Below are 21,100 nucleotides of genomic sequence, written 5' to 3'. Positions count from 1 at the left end.
TGCTCAGCAGGGAGCCTGCTTCTCCCTCTCCCTCTGCCTGCTACTCCCCTGCTTGTGCTCTCTCTGTGTCAAAAAAATAAAATCTTTAAAAAAAATTAAAATGCAAATTATGCTCTCTTAAGTGGTAATGTATTTTTAGTAGAATGGAAGAGTAAAAGTCAATTTATACTACCACATTAATAAAAAATGGCTCCCTATCCTGCAACCAGAGAGAGTCCTCATTCTTCCATCTGAGAGAAAGTTCTGTAGTGTTGATTCCTAGGCTTTGGGAGGATTTTCACATCTAGTAGTATTGGAAGATAATCAGGCATCGCTGCTTCCTCACTTCTGAGCATTTCTTCAGGGTAGGAGAACAGGCTCAAAGTAGCTCATACGGGCTCCTGTCTCCATGCCAGCATTTCTTTGCTGAAATTGGCAGGATCTCAGTTTTAGAGGAAACCAGGAGGAGGCCCTTATCTCTGTTGATCCATAGGGCACCCCATAGCATCAGAACAACAACAAAAATTTTGAAGAAGGAGCTCTATTACACGAAGCTTTCCTTTCTGTGTTATTTTTGTAGAATAAAATTCAACTCTATCTCCATATAAAATAGATTGCATATTTAAAAGATCTTTGTATATATTTCCTTATGTTTGTTTCCACATGGCATTTATTCAGTAAACTTGGATGTGGTTTCTGTTCTTAAGTTTAGAATTCTCATAATTCTTCAACATCTTTAATGTGTGGGTATATTTTGGTAGAAAGTCTAGCTGTTCTGCTGACACATGATTTATATGTGAAAATCACCTAATATCCAATTTTGTTGTATTAAGGTATTCATGGAGTAGATCATTTAAGATTATGCTTTATATTGAGAGCTTTGGAGATTTTTGTGTTTTATGAAATTAAATATTGTCTTCGAATTTGTCACTTAAACTATATAAATAGTTAAAAAACTATTTTTTAAGTAGTTTTATTTTTTTAAGATTTTATTTATTTATTCATGAGAGACACAGAGAGAGAGAGAGAGGCAGAGACACAGACAGAGGGAGAAGCAGGCTCCATGCAGGGAGCCCGATGTGGGACTCGCTCCTGGGACTCCGGGATCACACCCTGAGCCAAAGGCAGATGCTAAACCTCTGAGCCACCCAGGGATTCCCCCCCCCCTTTTTTAAATCAACCCATTAAATATACATCTAAAGAGTTAAATTGTGATTCTTAAAATACTTGAAAAATACTGGGTTTTTTTTTTTTTTTTTTGGTATCACATTTTAAAATTGGGAGAGAATTCATTATTCTCCTACACAAAGCCTAAATTCAATCTTCTAAACTGAAGTATATGCAGTTTCTATGTCTAGCGAATCTTTCTAAAGTTGGAGGCCATACCACAACACAGTATAGCTTACTTATTTTCAGGGAAATATATGATTCTTCATTTTGAGCTGAAAATTATATGTATGAAATATTTAACTGTTATGCTCATTCTGCACCCTGAAGAATGTGTTAAGTTCCTCCTCCACAGGACAAATATCTGAAGACAGCTGTTCTTCTGTATATGGTTAAATATATTGATTTTAACTCTTTACCCCAATCTCCTTTATTACTCTCAAAATATGACATTTAGAATTTCATTTATTAGCAAAATGGTCAAACTATAAAGAATAGTTGTGAAGAATATTGCCCCCTTGCTGTGAAGGCACCATCCAGTATATTCAATATTGTGTCAAATTTGTTTTTAATAGTCACCCAATTTTCTTATATTTCTCTTACATTAGTATAAACCGTATGTATAGCCTATGATACTGTCATTAGTCATTTTATTAATCTTAGCAGTAGATAATATTTTTAAGTCAAGGTGTATGTAGAAGTTTTATTCTATTTATTTTTATTCTGGTCTCAATTCATTTGCTTTTTAATTCTCATATTTGACTTTTTTTCTTAGTTTAAACTTTTTTTGAAATCTCATATCTGACTTTTAAATAAAAAATAAATTTAAAAAAGTTCTCTCAACTTCATGTCAGAGGTAAATCAGGAAGCATGCTTATCTTCATAAAGTAGCTAATAGCATCCTCCCTGACAGGTTTAGAGCTCTAGAACATACCTCTAGAGACAACTCTCCAGTTTGACCTTAATCTCCATTAATGAACCAAATATGATTGATTATAGTTTTGAATAATCTTACTTATATGACACAGGTACATAGTTAAGAAATGGTGCTAAAATGTTGATAAAGAAAGCTATCTCCTGTTGCAGTCTTTCCTAACCCAGAAATAATCTGTAATTCCTTCTGTTTTCTGATATTTGCCTCCATATTTCTAATTAATTGCCTTTTTCTGCTATTTCTTGATATGCATCAAAAAACATAAATTAATAGAGGTTGAGATTTTAACTCAGGCCATTAATCCTATCTTCCAAATAAATTTCAGTTAATAGTACTCTTTATGCCATTGTCTACACTGTGGTGCACTTATCCAACTCTAATTTTCCTGGAGCTAATAGTAGCTTTGTTTAAAAATTTCTTTAGTTCTGGGGGTCCCTGGGTGGATCAGCAGTTTAGCGCCTGCCTTTGGTCCAGATGCGATCCTAGAGTCCTGGGATCGAGTCCCACATCGGGCTCCCGGCATGGAGCCTGCTTCTCCCTCCTCCTGTGTCTCTGCCTCTCTCTCTCTCTCTCTCTCTCTCTCTCTATCATAAATAAATCTTAAAAAACAATTTCCTTAGTTCTTTAAATGTCCAACCACTAGTTTTTCTCTCAAGTGCCTGAAGAGGTATGTAAAATATCCATGAACATTTTTTCTTAAATGCCCAGATATTTCCTCTTTCCTAGACTCCTTGCAGACAGACACTGCCCCCGCCTTCCAAAATAAAATCTTCCTCCTCTGATCTGGCCTGGATGAACTTAACCCAGTTGTACCGATCTCTCATCCTATGAAAGTCTTTTACTCATCTTCAAGTTTGATGACTTTCATTTTCATTTTTTAAAAATTTCCTCTCTCGGGATCCCTGGGTGGCGCAGCGGTTTGGCGCCTGCCTTTGGCCCGGGGCGCGATCCTGGAGACCCGGGATCGAATCCCACGTCGGGCTCCCGGTGCATGGAGCCTGCTTCTCCCTCTTCCTGTGTCTCTGCTTCTCTCTCTCTCACTGTGTGCCTATCATAAATAAATAAAATTAAAAAAATAAAATAAAAATTTCCTCTCTCTAAAAAACTTCAATGCATCTTCCTAAAAAAGAAAAGCGAGAGAACATTTTTCCAACTTGTAAACCTGAAAAGATCTTTAATCAATTTTCATATTTGATTAATAATTTGGATGGTTATAGAATTCTAGTTTGAGAATAATTTTCTTCAATGTTTTCTATATTCTTTATTGAAGTATAATTAACATACAGCACTATATTAGTTTTGGGTGGGCAATATAATTCAATAATTCTATACATTACTCAGTGCTCATAACAATAAGTGTATTCTTAACCTTCTTATCTATTTCACTCATCCTCCTACCCACTGCTCCTCTAGCAACCACCAATTCTCTGTATTTGAGCGGGGTTTTTTGGTCTGCTTTTTTTTTGGTCAGAAATTCCATATATGAGTGAAATCATATGGTATTTGTCTTTCTGTGTCTGACTTATTGCACTTAGCATTACACCCTCTAAGTTCATCCATGTTGCTTCAAATGCAAGATCTCATTCATTTTTATAGCTGAGTAACATTCCATTCTATGTATACACAACATCCTTATCCATTCATTGATGGATGGACACTTGGGTTGCTTCCATATCTTGGCTGTTGTAAATAATGCTGCAATAAACAGGGGTGCATATATTGTTTCAAATTAATGTACTGTGCTTCTCTGCAACCTATTTATTTTGCAATTGGAAGTTTTTACCTTTTAATTCCCTTTGTCTCTTTCACCCATCGCCTCCTACCCACTTTCCCTCTGGCAACCACTATTTTGTTCTGTAAAGTTAAAAGTTTGGTGTCGGTTTTTTTTTTTTATCATCTTATCTTTTTTCTTTGTTTTGTTTTCTTGAATTCCACATATGAGTGAAAAAAAATTCCCTTATAATTTTTAAGATATTATCTTCCAGCAATCTGTCCTATTTATTGAGAAGCCTGATGTTTCTGAATTCTAATCTGTCCCATGTGCCCTTCTTTCTATGCTGCTGAAGCCTTTGGTATCTTTATCCCTGTCATTCTAATAATTTATGATGTGTTTTTAAAATTCAGTTTACTATTCATTTTATAGTCCCTTTCATTAAGGAGACTTATGTCCAAAGGCACCTGGATGGCTCAGTCGGTTAAGTGGCTGCACTTGGCTTAGATGGTGATCCTGAGATCAAGTCCCGCAGCAGGCTTTCTGCTCCCCAGGAGCCTGCTTCTCCCTCTCCTCACTTGTATTCTCTCTCGCTATCTCTGTCTCTTTCTCTCTCAAATAAATAAATAAGTAAATAAGTAAATAAGTAAATAAATAAAATCTTTTTAAAATTTGTTTTTTTAAATATAACTTCTATGCAATGGTTTTCTTTACTGAACTATAGTTTGATACTGGGATTCTTGGATTGATCCTCTAATTCCTTTATATTCTCCTATCTTTGTCCTTTAGTTTTACTCAATGGGAAACTGTCAATATCTAAACCATCTCTTGAATTATTTTAGTTATGTTTTTAATTACTAGAAGTTTTTTTTTCTTGCATCCTGATTGTTTTGAGGTCATAGTAACCTATTCTTATTTCATCTATACAATAGCTACTCTTTTTCATGAGAGTTTTTTGGAGGAGTGATTCTTGATTATCTCTTTAATCTTCATACCCTTTCTTTAAGGTGATGGTGGGAATGGTTTTCTGCTTTTCCTATTGAAGATTTTCTTCAAAAGTTGATGATTTCCTGCAGCTCATTATTATTTAAAAATAAGGCACTAGAGAATTGATTGGAAACTCTGCATTGGGGTTTAGTTTAGTAAAGTTTAGTAACTGATTTTCCATGTAAGTCAATATTTGAAGATCTATTCCTTTCTTGGAGAAGGATCCTCTAATGCGCTGTCTGCAAGCAAGAATGCTATGAACAGAAAGAGGAAGTAAGGGTCAAGAGTTCTATGTGTGGAAATCCATTGTTTTTCCTTCAGCGTCCCCAATTCAGCAGCTCCTTTGCCCCCCAAACACACACATTTAATTCTGCAGAGAAGTAGCCTCTGAACTGGCTAATGAAGAGTGGGAGAGTAAGAGCACCCCTCCTTGCATCTGGTGCTGAGCCTCTTGGTTCTTCAGGTACAAGTTTGTCTTCCTTTGTGTTGGTCTTCTTCATAAGAAATTATTGAAATCTCTTTGATTCACTCTGACTTTGTTTGATGAAGAAACTTGGGGAAAGGGAAATGAATACATATGGTCACACCACCATTTTTAACTGAAACTGGTTAATTTTTTTAACCAGATATCTATTTGCCTTTGCTTTCAGTTTCTTTTCTTTATGCCCACTGTGACAATAACTTAAGGTATATCTGATGTGTTTATCAGTGTCTAGGTAAGCAGGGTTTTTTTTTTTTTTTTTTTTTTTTCAGGAAGAACAGGATAGACTCTTACTGGAATTCCATTGGGGTGATTATCCTTCAGTCTTATCATTAAATGAATTCTAAATGTGTGAGCCTTGAACAATCCCCATGTTCTATTCAAGTGTTTCATAGAGAAATCCGTGTCATTGATTGTATTTTCACCATTTTATATTTCCTCAGGATTAGGAAAGGAAGAAAGAGAAAGGGGGATGGAAGATTAATATGCATTTAGAGAATTAGTCAAGCACTGTTTTAGGTTATTCATATGTTATCCTTTAATCTCACAACTACCCTGAGGTAGGTATTATTATTGCCACCTTCTGCCAAGAAAACTGAAGTTCAGCAGGGTTAAGCATCTAGCCCAAGGTTGCTCAGCCACTGACCATGGAGATTCAAATATCCGTGTCCGATTTTAAATCCCAAGCCCTTTTATTTTCTATTTCCAATAGTAAAAGACATTAAACCCCACCTGAAATTCTAACAGAAAGAATTCTTTTTTAATATAATTAAATATGAAATTAGCTTAAAGTCATTGAAATTAATCCCTACAATATTTGCTTCATAACTTATTACGTATGATAATTAGACATAAATGTATTCAATGGAAATTTTTTTTATTTCAACTCTGACTTTGTCTTATCAAAGCATTCATAGATCTCATTTTTTATTTCTCATCTGAGACTTCTCTGTGCATATTCCTTTTCAGACCTTTATAACCCTACTTGAAAGCAAACTTCTTGGCTTTATTTCTGTTAACTCCCACAGCTAGTACAAAAACATTTGTAGAAACTTGAAATGGTAAATTCTGTTATTCTGCTGGCACTTGATATTAAGAATTTTGTAAATGTTACCGTAGTAATGCCTTAAAATTCAATATTTTTTTAAAAGGTATGCTTTAGTTATTTTCTGATCTTTTTACCTTTTTATGGTCTGCCCACACTGAATAGTTTTCTACTTTGTTCCATCCAGGAGGCAGATGCTCATGATTCTGGATGTAGGCTCCCAGGGGACAAGAGTGGGGTTTTCATCAGGGAATGTGCCATATGGTCTTACAAAAGTAACTATGTCCCAGTTGTTGTGATTTGTATAAAGACATTAAGAAAAAGTAAACATACAATAATGGCCCCAAGAGAAAATATATATTATTTTTATATTGACGATAACATTTTTTTCCTGTTGCCCTATAATTGCAAAGATTTATTTTACTCAATGAATCGATAAAAATTCTAAACAGGAACTCTTTAGATGAGTTCCACTTGCTAAACAGATTTTATAAAAAAATTGAAAATGTTAATTACCCCTTTATACTACATATAAGCTATCCTATTAGAAAGCTAAGATAAATTACAAGACTTAAACTAATACTTTTTCCTATTTTTTTTGCTACAGATAATGTTAACATTTTTAATTGGAATTACATATACTATTTCATATAGCAAATTAACCTGAGTTCAGTGACATTGGCGAGTTTGTGGTGATTGTTCATCAAATCTTACTATTGAAGAAAACTAATCCAATAATTGAATATTTTAGTTATCTTTCACAGGTGTGATTTTTTTCCTTCTGATTTTCTAATATTTTATGTGTAGAAAATAATTTTGTGTGACAAGTGAAAATTTCTGTAAAGAACTTGCATTAATTATTGCAACTTTGCTTCAGGTTTTATATTTGAAAGTGAAAATATCACAAAATTTTTCCAAAGTTTTAATTTAGAAAATATTAACAAATATAACAAATTATCTTTAAATAGTATTTCCAATTGAATTAGCTTAATTATTTACATGTGAGATAATCCTATTAGTTTAGAACTATAATTCATGGTGTACATAAATATATATACATATAGACTATATATTTAGAAGTAACATTTTAGAACATGAAGTAGAAATTAAAATATTATAATTAGCACAATGACTTGAATATAATGAAAGTTCGCTAGGTATGTTTGCTAATAATATATTTCTTTGTCTTTTAAGTTGGGACTCAAAACATTTTTGCAAATGAAATCTGACTTAAAAAATTTTAAATGTCTGAAGTTGTAAATTTTAAATTAGAGGAAATGCAACAGAGTATGAAGTATTTCAGTAGTGATTATTTTTAATACCAAATGCTGTCTTGGTTTATTAAAGCTGCATAGTCAAAGACTATAACAGGTTAAAAAGAATTTTCAAACTCCATTTAACTTTAAAACTCTAAGTATAATCTTTCAGGAAATACTATGAAAAGGGTCCCTGTTGATAGATTTAGTATCTTACTTTTTAGTGCACATATGCATTGAATTAAAGGAACAGTAGCAGTACTATTTTGCAGAGTTGACATCTTACTCTTAATATGCATATTTCGTCATTTTTTGTTTAAATGCAGGAATATCCTATTCTAGGATAGTCGGCCTATTTATTCTATGTTAATGTTTTACTTCTTTAATAACTGAGGAGAAGTCAATTTAAAAGTGTTCCACCAATGTGAGGAATGCCGCTAATTACAGAGTAATTGTATAAAACTCATATCTAAGATTTTACTGTAATTGGGTTCTTCTCCTAGATATGTAGATGTTACTGGCTTGCTGAAGATTTCAAAAACCATGCTGTTCCTGGGGTTCAAGATGTAGCCTCTTTATTTTATTTAGAGAATGTTACAGACTTCTTAAAAATCAAAAAGAATAGATAAAACATACATGCATGAATGCATACACACAAGTATTTTATTCCACGAAATATCTAATTTATGGTCTATCTTGATCTTAAGCTCTATAATTTCTTTATTATATCATTTCATAGATAAATCTTGTTTAGTGATAGTGTTATAAAGACATTTAGCATATGATCACCAAAACATTAAAAGAAATTCTCTTGCAAAATAGCTTGGTTAAACTTTTTATTTAAAAAAATTCACTTTAAATAAGTCAATCGTAGAAGGACAAACATATGTTCTCATTTATATGGGGAATATAAGTAATAGTGAAAGGGAATAGAAGGGAAGGGAGAAGAAATGGGTAGGAAATATCAGAAAGGGAGACAGAACATAAAGACTCCTAACTCTGGGAAACGAACTAGGGGTGGTGGAAGGGGAGGAGGGCGGGGGGTGAATGGGTGACGGGCACTGAGGGGGTCACTTGAAGGGGTGAGCACTGGGTGTTATTCTGTATGTTGACAGATTGAACACAAATAAAAATAAATTTATTATTTAAAAAAATAATAAATAATAATAAAATAATAAAATCTTTTAAAAAATTCACTTTACTACAGAACCATAATATAGTCAGTTTTGAAAAAAAGATCGAAACAAAGATAAGTAATACATGTCCCTATGTTGAGAAGTTCATTGATTCTTTTGGAATTGTCACTTGAGGCTAAGGAAAACACAGCTAATTCTCTCAAATTATTTCAAGAGACACTCCAATACCTGATTATATTTTAGCTATTATTGAGTTTAAATCAAAACCACTCCATTTAATACATTATAATTTGATGCTTCTTCAGTTGCACTTGATGGAAGTGATTTCCTAATTTGTAACAAAGCATATTTGGATTTAGATTTTTAATGTGTAATGATTGCATTTCTGTGTCTAGCTCTTCTTAAAAAGACTGTGTGAACACTTTTGTCACCTGGTAGTAAGCTTTCCTTGGTTGTCTGAGGAAATTAGTTAATAACCTGACATACAATGAACAATTGAATAGATATGACAACCAGCCATATGGTTGTGAATTTTTACATTTTCAGCAGATAACTAACAGATGATGTGATATCTAGAAATAAAGAAAAAATTCACTTCACCTAATTTTTTCCAGTTTTGAAATATAATTGACATACAGCACTGTATAAGGTATACAGCATAATGGTTTGACTTATACTAGGAAATGATCATTGCTGTAAGTTTGGTTAGCATCCATCCTCTCATATAAGTAAAAAAACAAAATTCATTATGATCTTTTAGAATTTACTCTCAATAATTTCCTAAATATATTATGACAATGTGAACTATAGTCGTCATGCTATATATTCCATCCCTAGTCCTTATGAAGTTTGTACCTTTGATCACCTTTCTCCAATTCCCTCTTAACCTCCCCCACCTCTGGTAACCAGTAATATAATCTCTTGAGTTCATTGTTGTTATTGTTTTTAAGACTCCACATATAAGTGAGAGCTTATTTAGCGTATTTATCTTTCTCTGACTTATTTCACTTATCATAGTGCTCCAAGTTTCATCCATTGTTGCAAATAGCAGGATTTTCTGCAATTTTGTGGCAGAATAATATTCCATTGTATATTTATATACTGCAGCTTCTTTATCCATTTATCCATTGATGAACCTAGGTTGTTTCTATGTCTTGGCTTTTTTAGTATTGCTGCTATGAATGTAGGGATGCAGATATCTTTTCAAGTTTTGGTTTCATTTCCTTTGGATCAATTCTCAGGAGAAATGGCTGGGTCATAAGGTAGTTTTATTTTTAATTTTTTAAGAATCCTCTGTACTATTTTCCATAGTGGTTGTATCAGTTTACAGTCTCACCAGCAGTGCAAAAGAGTTCCCTTTCTCCACATCATCATCAGCATTAATTATCTCAATTTTTTGATGATGGTAATCCTGACAGGTGTGATGTGATATCTCATTGTGGCTTTGATTTGCATTTCCCAGATGATTAGTGATGTTGAGCACCTTTTCATGCACTGGATGGTGATGTTTTCCATTTCCTAGGACTGGAGCTAAATAAACTTCATTGCCCTATTTTGCTTAAGTGTTAACACTTAACACTTAAGTATTTAAGTGTCCAGAATCAACATTTTTCACAAACTGTCCATTCATTCTTCTGTAATATCTTTAAGAAACTAATAATCCACACCTTAAATATCGATAGTAATCTTATTCTGGAATTATGTACAACTTTAAAAACAAGAATAGACTTGTTCCAAAGTTAAGCATATTAGAATGATTAACTCCAAAATTCCATCTTGGAATTGAAAGTGCCATCCAACCTGCAAAATTCTTGAGATTCTGTTGCATTTCTAAGGCTTGGGAATTCTACATTTGTTTCAAATGTTCTCTTTTCCTTAAGTAGACATTTGTCCTCACCTAATTTACAGGAATAGTCAGTTCAGGTTAGTTGTATTTAATGTCACTACTTCTGAAGTAGATTGTATCCTCTATCTACTGTTCCATGGTACTCGTGAAAATACATCTCAGAATTTAAGACTATGTCAACTAAGGACAATAGTGGTGATTTTTAAGAATTCTTTTGACAAGAATGCTGGAAAATATACAGAGTTAATAAAATCTCACGGGAGTTGGATGGCATCAGGAATATAAAATAGAGAAAAAAACAAACAAAATCGCTGGGATACCAGAGAAAAGAATTGTAATGTTTGAGTACCCTATCAAGTGAGCTATTTTGTAGTATCTTTACAACTCAGCACGTATTGTGGTTTGAGAGAAAGAGGGTAGGATTTCACTGGTTATTTACTTTATGACTACCTCATTCCAGCTAAAACATAATTCTTTGCATGTTCTCTTTTACTTAAATCCTCACATGGAATTCATCAGACATAAGATAATGTTTTTACTCCTCTTCAAAGTTTGAGGAATGAAAGCTCTACTTTACAAGTGTGACCAAGCACAATTTATTTTCCAGTTCTGTAATTTTGCACTTTTTGTCTATCTTTCCTAGAGAAGCCTTGTGTTTATAAGCCAATAAATATATTTCAAGGAATTTAAAATGTTTTAATAAATTACTTTCGAGTTTAACAAAAACAAATAAGAATTGCTTACACTAAGTATCAACATCAATTAATCAGCCAATATTTATTGTCCCTGCCATTTTGTGGGTGATATGAGTAATCTCTAAAAGGTCCTTGACCTCCAGAAGTCTGGATAGATAAAGCATGTGACAAAAGCAAAAAATGATGAAGTGCTAAAAACCAGTGAGATTCAGAAGAGTTCAGAGGAGTGAAAGATTGATATGTATTTACCTTAGACATGGGACTGACTTAAAGCTTTAAGGATAAGTCACATTTAGAAAGCACCAGGGGAAGTGATTGGTTGAGGTAAAAGGAAATAACATGAATTAGGCACTCTTGTTGAGTGAATACATTATGCCTAAGTGGAACAAAGCTGCATGTTAAAAAGTAACAGAATATAAGGTCAGAAAGGTATGTTGACTGAAATTTAGTGGCTCAAAAAAACAAGAATATAAATTCTGACTATTTTTGAAGATAAGAGCTATTGTTATTTTTTTAAACAATTTTATTTATTCATGAGACACACAGAGAGAGGTAGAGACACAGGCAGAGGGAGAAGCAGGCTCCGTGCAGGGAGCCCGATGTGAGACTCAGTCCTGGGTCTCCAGGATCCTGAGCAGATGCTCAACCACTCAGCCACCCAGATGCCCCAGCTATTGTCATTTTTTGAGAAAAAATATTTAAAATTACATTTAATAATAGTTTTGGTTAAAGATTAGAATAATAAAGAAGAGAAAGAAAGATGATCTTGAGTTAGAGTAGGAGACACTATTCAATCTTGTGAAAAATAATCTTGACTTTGATAGTATACTGCAAGTACACTATCAATGTATGAGTTTACATTCCATTTGTAGATAACTGCTCATAGCAGAAATATATTGCTGAATCTAAAGAAGAATCTTCAGTATCCCCTCTTATATTACATAGTTTTGTAAGTGAATTGGTCATTCTTATCAGAAATATCAATAATTTACTGCATAGTTATGGTGTGATTCTTGGACTCTTGATTCTTGGCACTGTCAGAACCTGAGAATTTTACAAAACAGACATGTGGGCAATGTCCAAATAAGGATATTAAACAAATATATGACTGTCCATCTTTTCCATCAACAAGCCTTCTTCTTCAAAACTGAGTTTAAATATCACTTTCTCCTTGAGAACTTATCAAAGATCCCAGAAAGGAATGGCTACTTTTCAGAATTTCTTAAATCCATAATTTTTATTGTATTATTTTCATGGCCTTTATGTCTTGTGTTTTTCATGATCTTATTGGGCTTAATATTATCTAAGATCCACTTTGGTATTGTTCATTTAATCAATGGCACATGCTGGAAAATTATAGATTATAAGCACTTTGAGAATAAATCAAGGGCAAAAAAAAAAAAAGAATAAATCAAGGGCAAAAGCATGAGATGTTTAATGAGTCTGTGTCTGCAACTCTTGGTTTATGGTAGAAATGCAATAATATTCACAGAATGAATAAGATACTAAATATTTTTACATCTTCCATAAGACCAACTGTGTTGAGCTTAAATATTCACAGTAATGCTTATTTTTTAAAAAGGGCTACAAAGAAGAGTAATGAATATTCTTCTGTTTTAAAGATCATGAAGGTTAGAAAAAATAATGTATACCTAAGGAGAATACCATTTTTTCCTTGTGTGAATATGTATATATATTTCTTGATGAATATATGCTTGATACTCAATAATAAGTGATGTCTTTGGTGTAAAACATGCCTTACTCTTTGAAAAATAGACAGGGAAGTCAAGAAACAGAAAAGTATCAAGTCAGGAGAATAGAGCATATAGGTAGATCCAAAAGAGAAGGTCAGTAGGAAAGAATGTATACTCAGTACAAGTTACAAAGATCCCTTAGAGATTTTCACAGAATAAAGTATGTTCTAAGTGACATGTAAAGCTGTGTTAAAGATAACATTTTGGATATGGTAATAAATCCTAATAATCAAGGCCCTGTATTAAATTAATTGGCTACACAAATGAGATATAATATTGCAGATAATATAAAAAGATAAATTATCTCCCAATTATTTTTTGATTTAAAATATTTTAAGCATCTAATAGTCTGTATTAGAAAGTCTAACAGCCTTTGAACTAGTAGATAAAATGTATAATATATTATCTGATGTTCTCTGAACTCAGTATATGTTTCTAAATGAAACCATATGTGAACAGCTGTCTTAGAGGTATGAGAGGAGTTGTCTGGAATCCATGTCTTTGCTTAACTTTTCTCTGGTACATATATCATGCTGAAAATTGCCAACATCCTGAGACTACATAAATGACAACAGTAGAAGAGGAAGCTAATATTTACTGAGGATGCACCACATTTAATAGGTCCAGATTAGACCTTTCATATTCTTTATCTCATCTTCATAATGAACCTGTAATATTGGTGTTATTATCTCCATTTGTACATGCAGAAACAGAATCTTGGACAGATGATGATATCTGCCTAGAATCACCCAAGTAGTAAGAGGTAGATCTGGTTTTCAATACCAGAGCCCAAGCTCTTTCCACTACATTGCACTGGCCTTACTTATTAAATGGCAACTGGCTGAAAAATGAAGTCATATTATTATTTCACTTATATCTTTACAGAGATTATACATATATTTTTTTCTTACTGAATATATTGGAGGGTTGATGGTACAGAGAGATATTTCCCCAGATTGATGAAAAAAAACAAGGCTGAACTGAATTGGACTTAAAAAAATAATTTTTTTCCTTTTTCAATCCCTGTATTGAGAAATCATTGCATTTTTTTAAACATCCAACATGTACTTCGAAGTAAGGGAAACATGGGATTAAAAATAGAATAGGTTGTGATCATATAAAATTAAAATTAAATGATTATGTGTGATAACAGGAGTTAGCTTTAACCTTAAAAGATCTAAAACATTTATGTACCAGAAAAATGCTTGGTATACTGTAGACAATCAGTACTTTTTGTGGAATTAATGGATACCTTATGGCATCAACATCTTCTGGTAGTCCAGGGCAGAAAGACAAATTATAAATTCTCTCTAGTTAAAAATATCAAAGTATATCTTAATGAAAACATCAAAGCAATGATGTTTTGATTGCTTTTTAAATATACATTTTGAAGATAAATTAGTCAAGATAAAATTAATCAAGTGCATTCATGTTTATTTTCTAGTGCTCAGCTTCTTGTGGTAAAGGTTTAAAGTACCGTGAGGTGCTTTGCGTTGACCAGTTCCAAGGGAAATTAGAAGAAAAATATTGCAGTCATCTACAGAAACCTCGAACTCACAAAGCTTGTAGATCTGTCAGATGCCCTTCATGGAAAGCCAATAGATGGAAGGAGGTATGTGATGTATTTTATAATTATAAATGTATTTTTGCGCTTACAAAGAAAATCTCCATTCTCTGTCTCAATAATCATGACAGCTTTACTCCACTAAAGTGTGTTTTATTCTGTTACACATTTTTTTGCAGCATGCTCTGAATTAATGTACAATGTTAACACAATTGCTAAGTCTATAGTTAAATAATGAATCGTTGGTTGATTTTTTTTTTGTGACTGTAAACTTTACAAGAAATTCTGTTCCTGAATACCAGGGGGGTAGGGATCTACTCATAATCATAATATTATTCCAGGTAGTCTAAAAGTAAAGTATAGATAATAAGATATTTAATAACTGCCGTATTTCCACACCAAAGTCTTAGATTTGAGCTAAGGTTACATGTTGGAGAAGGGACTGGTAAGTTCTAAACAGCATCATAATTGGAGTTAAGAGTTAGGGACATGTCAGAACTAGGTAGCCTGGGCTAGTCTAAGGCTAGAGTAGACACACTTGGAAAGACTCAGCAAAAAAAAAAATGAAGCTGATATATACATGAGATCCAGACTGAGGACTCAGTTTATAAAAGGAGGGTGATTGATAGGTGCCCTGGCATACTCAGGGAAAAAAGCTCAAAATCTAAATGGAGAGTGGCATGCATTTGATCATGACTGTCAAGCAAAGACCAGCTTGGGCAGTAGCAAAGAGGTAAAATCCCTGAATGAAGTTGGAAACGTCACTAGAAAAATTTCTGGGGGCCTGATTTCAGTGGGGTTAGGCTGTCTGGCTGCTTTCAGCAGCACCTCAGGGTGCTTAGCCATTTCTAAAAGGGCATAGTTCTGAGAATGGAAGGAAAACCTCTCCTCTGCTGATGCAGATTCCTTGCTTTTGTGTGATGTTGTAGTGAATGTCTATTAAAGATAGGGGTTCAGAGAGGATCTAGAAGAAGTGAGGTCCCCCTGGGTTCCTAAGTCACATTTACTCTGTGAGGTTAGAGCCTCAGTACAGGGCACCGACTTCTGAGTGGCACTGTCGGCCTGTCATTGTTCTTGAATAAAATGCTTCCAAGTTGAGCATCTCAGGTTTCTTTGTAGAAGAGACAGACTCTGTCAAGTGTTCATAGGTTCAGAATAGTGCTTAATATTTGACTGAAAACTGGGGGAAAACATGTTTGTTTTCATCCTCCTCCCACACACACACACAAACATATATCATGAGCATTTGCTTTGACATTGAATTTTGGTAAGGTAATAAAATGATTTTTCATGCTTTAGCACAGGCCACGATTTCAAAGATTTCCCACAAACCTATTTTATTTCGTAAGTACCACCACTACATACTAAGTTGTTTAAGAAAAAAACACTGGATCATTCTGAAGGAAACACTGGATCCTTCTGTCTCTTTCTCTCTTGACCCTGCAGTCAGTGACTCAACAAATTCTTCCAATTCTCCTTCAAAATAACTCTTGAGTCTCCTTGCAGACACTCCAGTCTAGTTCATCACCTCTTCCCAGGTGGACAATGGCCTCCCTCTATGTCTTTTTGCCATTATTTATTTGCATGAAGTGTGAGCTCTAAAATAACTTAGATATCATTGTGTCTCTTATTATCTTCTGTGATTGACCATTGTCTTTACATGGTAAGTCTACAACCTAACCCATGCCTACTTCTTCACCCTTGTCTCAGGCCACTGAATCTCAGGGACAATGGGTAACTTGTTCACTAAGCACCTAACTTCGCATCTAGTTAAGTATTTCTTAACTTGAATATTGTAATTTAGTTGCCCAAAATACTTTCTAACTCTTAATTTATATATTTGTCATATTGTGGTTTCCTGAGTAAAATCAGGGTTTGCCTCACTTTATCTGGGTCCAGATGTGCCCGAATTATGGCAAAGTGCCTTTCCCATAAGGCTGAAATGCTGTAAAGTTAGTGAACCCAGCCTGTGGCAGAGACTTCTTAAATCTGACATCATTCAGGGACCACGGGGCGGTGTGGCGGGGGCCATCCGGCGTGTGGAAGAGGGAGAGAATTTTTGCATCTTGGCCACCAGGATTCCTGTTGATCCCCAGGATCCCCCCTTGCTGCTATGCAGCTGCTGCAGCTGCTGTGATCAGTTTTCACGAGGGACGCTTTCTGATCCTTGACCTCCAGCCCCACAACAGTGAATCAATCATCAGTGCTAACAAATTGGCCTTGGCTTACCACCAAGTATAAAATGATATAAGACTCACTTAAGTGAGCATGTTTAAGAGGTTTCTAAGACATAGATATGAATATTCAAGGACTGTTAAAAAACACAGATGCTTTTGTACAGAGTCTGCTTTCTTCTCTTTGAATTGGTTTTCCTTGTCATAGAAATTAGCTTCAGACACCCACACAGTCCTCAAATCTCTGCCAGAAACAAATGACCATTTGTGAAGTCGTTGGCTTTTGATTTATTCTATAAAAAGTACCCACATGAAGTTAACAATTGCAGGCTGTCACTGCACTACATATAATAATATATTCAACAGAAGTGTAATTTCAGAGGCAGATACGAGATAATCACTGGTTGCTACGTTGTTCCGACTGTATAAATTGTAACATTGCTTTAGTATAATCACTCACTATAAAATAATTTCATTTTATTACTATTTTACATTATACCTCAAATGGAAAGACTCATTTAGCAAATTGTGACCACAGAGGTGCTCAAATGAGTTTTGAAGTAGCGCTCTTCATTTGGTCTTTGATATCATTTTTCAATGAAAGGATTTAGTAATGCATGTCAGTGACTGCTGCTAAGCAGAAACAAGCATTGGTATACGGGGCCATTTATCCTCTGGCTCCAGCTGTATATCTTTAGAGGCAAAGTAAATACTGGAATCATTTAAAAAAGAATTCCCTCCACTTTCTGAAACCAGAAAGGCTTTTTGTTTGTTTGTTTGTTTCTTTTTTTTTTTTTTAACTTAATTTTACCTATTTGGGAATACTAGCTTTACTTGTATATTCAAGTTTTTAAGGCCAGCATGGTGCTCAAGTACTCATTGTCTCATGCTCCATCTACTTGGTTACTGAACCATCCAAATGTAATTTTTATGCTCAAGGGGAAAAAAAAAAAGTCCTGCATTCTTGCCTCCTCTTGATCATGACACTTCTGTTGGACAACTTAGAAAGACAGCCTGAGGGGTCTCACTCAACTCTGTTGAATCTAGAGTATGTGATACCAACCATTTGCCTCGTTCCCCTTCTCTGAGACCCATAATTTTCTTTCTACAAGTTTAAGATCAGAGCTGGAACCAAAGGTGAGAGAAGTTCCAAAATCTCACAAATCTATTAGCTAATGTCCCCTTCTCCCAAAGCCCCCGAAAAAAAAATTTTTGAAACTCTGTGCTGTTAGCATTTTAAGTGATTTTGTATTTCTCTAATTCCATATTTTCTGTATTTTCAAAGTACTTAAGTCCATATTTATATATTTTCAGAAATTTCTGATATATACATATATTATCACTTATAACCTAGAAAGATAGTAAATCTTAATTGAGTTTCCACAGCCACTGACCAAGAGTCCAGATCCTCTTCCTAAGTGATGTTTCTACCAGTGAAGAGAGGCTGGAGCCACAGGACAGGGGGAATGTCTTTTTTTGCTCTGGGGCTGAGTAAACTGTGCTTCTCAATCCCTTCTGGCTGGTGCCAACAATTCTGTTCTTACATTTCTATGCTGTCTGTTCACTCTCTTCGTTTCTCCTCTTTCTTGATACTTACGATGGCCTTTCTTTGAGTGGGCTGAGATGACTAGCTCTCTGGTTTAAGGCATGTATCAAGAAACGTTTCAAGGCAGACATAACTTTATCTCTGCCAGAAAAGTGAAGAAATGGGAAGAAGAGGGGAGCAATAAGGGACAGTTGCTTCTTGACCTTGTGCGGAGATGAGAAAGCAACAGCTATGGGGCCAAGTAGCTTATACAGGTCACAGACTAAAATTGTGTGAGTGGTGGTGGGGGGAAGCATTTGAACACAGGTGTGCTTAAGCTCTCCTTACAATAGTTGCTGTCATAATTATTTCCTTATTATCATTATACATCAGCCTATCCTTATATTTCCTTTTTTTTTTTTTTTAATATTTCCTTAGCAACTTATTGCCACTCCTACCAGGGCACCTAAAGTTAACAATTGTAGATTGTCACTGCATCCCATGGTAATGCATTCAACAGAAATGTAATTTCTGTGTTGTATTGAATTCACTGCAAGCTTATGTCAAAAAAGTATGTTGCCGGGATCCCTGGGTGGCGCAGCAGTTTAGCGCCTGCCTTTGGCCCAGGGCGCGATCCTGGAGACTCGGGATCGAATCCCACGTCGGGCTCCCTGCATGGAGCCTGCTTCTCCCTCTGCCTGTGTCTCTGCCTCTCTCTGTCTCTCATGAATAAATAAATAAAATCTTTAAAAAAAAGTCTTGACAAATTACCAAATCCCCTGAGAAGTATAATCAAATGGCTTCAACTATTCTATGTCTGTTCCACTGTGTCCTACTCCAAGTAGGAAAAGCCCTGATGATTCGAGGCTTAAATTCAAAGACATTTCTTCTTTACATAACAGAACTAGGTCACCGGTTTTAAGTTTGATTTAGCAGCTTTATAATGTCAGTGTGCTGGACTCGCATTTCTTGATTTTATTGCTCAACTCCTATTGCTCATAAAATAGTCACCCCTTACAGCTTCATACTTTCTCACATGAAAGTGAATATGTATTTGTTTTGTGTTGGAAAGGGGAACAGATTCTGGACAATGGATAAATGTTTAAATAAGAATATTTCAGTTCAATATAGGTATTTGCTAACTTTAAAGTCACCCAAAAATGGAATGACTGCTCTCAGGATGTAGTCAAATGTACCCAGATTAAAGGTATGTAAGTATGGGTAGGTTTGATGGCTATTCATTTACTATAACTGTGAAAAGGAATTTCAAAATTGAAGAGAAACTGAAGTTACATATTCCTAGAGTATTTCCTAATTCCAAATGCTCTGTTGTTGCTAATACTACTGCTACATTATTGACTCACTTGGATTAAACCATAGTTCCAAATAACTATGAGGAAATCAAAACCTAAATCTGTTAATAAGAACTAATAAATAATGCATCAAGAGAGAAGACTTCACTATTTGCATTTTAAATAATTTATGAAATAGCAGTTTGATGAACCTATTTTTGCAATGCACATTCTAATGGTTCTTTAAGCCCACTCTACAGTAGCTAAAATAGCTACAGTACCCATGGATTGGCTAAAGTTCACCTTCTCCAATTCCGCTGTCAAGTCTTTCAAGTGCCAGTCCATGCAATGTTATAGTATATCACATATAAATAGGATATTTGGCTTATTTTTCCTGTCTAAATTAAATTATGCAGTGTTGATGAGTTAGTGCATTCAGTCGTTTGTGTTGTAATTATAGTTTTCATATTAGATATCTGGACTTTAAAAAAAGCTAATGTATAACATGCTTATAAGTATGTTCTATGAAGCTCTTAAATCAGGATGCATATTTTAGAGGTAGAGGTGTACCTTGAGAATTCATTCTAGAAGTCACTCAACCGAAGAGTGAATTAATCATATCTTCACAGCATCCATCACCGTAGGGGACCTGGCCTGGCAAAGGTTCTGCTTTGGAAATGTTGCATTTTGAGGTGCTTTTGACATATCTACATAGAAGACACATGAGATTTCTGTAAATACATAAAACATTCTTGTAAGCACATGCAAATGTAAATGCCAAGGTCAGAATTAGGATCAAGGCTGGAGAGAACAGATTTAGAAAATTGAAGAAATTGGGCAGCCCCAGTGGCACAGCGGTTTGGTGCTGCCTGCAGCCTGGGGTGTGATCCTGGGGTCCGGGATCGAGTTCCGCATCGGGCTCCCTGCATGGAGCCTGCTTCTCCTTCTGCCTGTCTCTGCCTCTCTCTCTCTGTGTGTCTATGAATAAATAAAATCTTAAAAAAAAAAAAAAAGAAAAGAAAATTGAAGAAATTGCTTAGAGTGCTCAGGGGGTATAAAGAGAAGCAGGTCATAAACAGAATCCCAAGGGCGCCTGGGTGGCTCAGTTGGGTAAGTGTCTGCCTTTGGCTCAGGTTATGATCCCAGGGTTCTGGGATGGAGCCCACAATGGGCTCCCTGCTCAGTGGGGAGTCTGCTTCTCCCTCTCTTGCCCGCTTGTGCTTTCTCTCACCATTTCTGCCTCTCTCTCTCTCTCTCTCTCAAATAAATAAATAAAATCTTAAAATAAAAAAGCCAGAATCCCGGGATATGCTAACATTTAAGGCTTAACTGAGAAAATAGAGTCAGTTAAGGACTCTGAGAAGGAGCAATCTAAGAAAAGCAGAGTAGAACCTGAAGGGATTTCAATCACAAAAGCCAGAGTGGCTCAACAGAAAGTGATCAATGCTGCTGAATGTGTCGGTGAGATTAAGAAAAAGATTTGAAACCTTTTTGTTGGATCTGGCAGTTAAGGTTATTGATGGCATTGGGTTAAGAAATATTTCATTTAAGCCA

General features: G+C 34.8%; 1 protein-coding gene across 3 annotated transcripts in view; it reads left to right on the top strand.

The window, feature by feature from the left end:
• Nucleotides 1–21,100, top strand: part of ADAMTS20 (ADAM metallopeptidase with thrombospondin type 1 motif 20) — a 163,776-nt gene that overhangs the window by 107,475 nt on the left and 35,201 nt on the right. For all 3 annotated transcript variants that reach the window (XR_005984934.1, XM_041736786.1, XM_041736785.1), the window contains one exon: nt 14,436–14,603. Coding sequence is in view for 2 of the 3 variants with exons in the window: in XM_041736786.1 (XP_041592720.1) it covers nt 14,436–14,603 (168 nt within the window). In the remaining variant the exon portion in view is untranslated. The remainder of the gene's footprint in view (nt 1–14,435; nt 14,604–21,100) is intronic.

Source organism: Vulpes lagopus, chromosome 21, assembly GCF_018345385.1.
Source record: "Vulpes lagopus strain Blue_001 chromosome 21, ASM1834538v1, whole genome shotgun sequence".
Classification (NCBI taxonomy): domain Eukaryota; kingdom Metazoa; phylum Chordata; class Mammalia; order Carnivora; family Canidae; genus Vulpes; species Vulpes lagopus.
The sequence above is the reverse complement of the archived record's forward strand: the minus strand, read 5'-3'. Positions and strand labels throughout refer to the sequence as shown.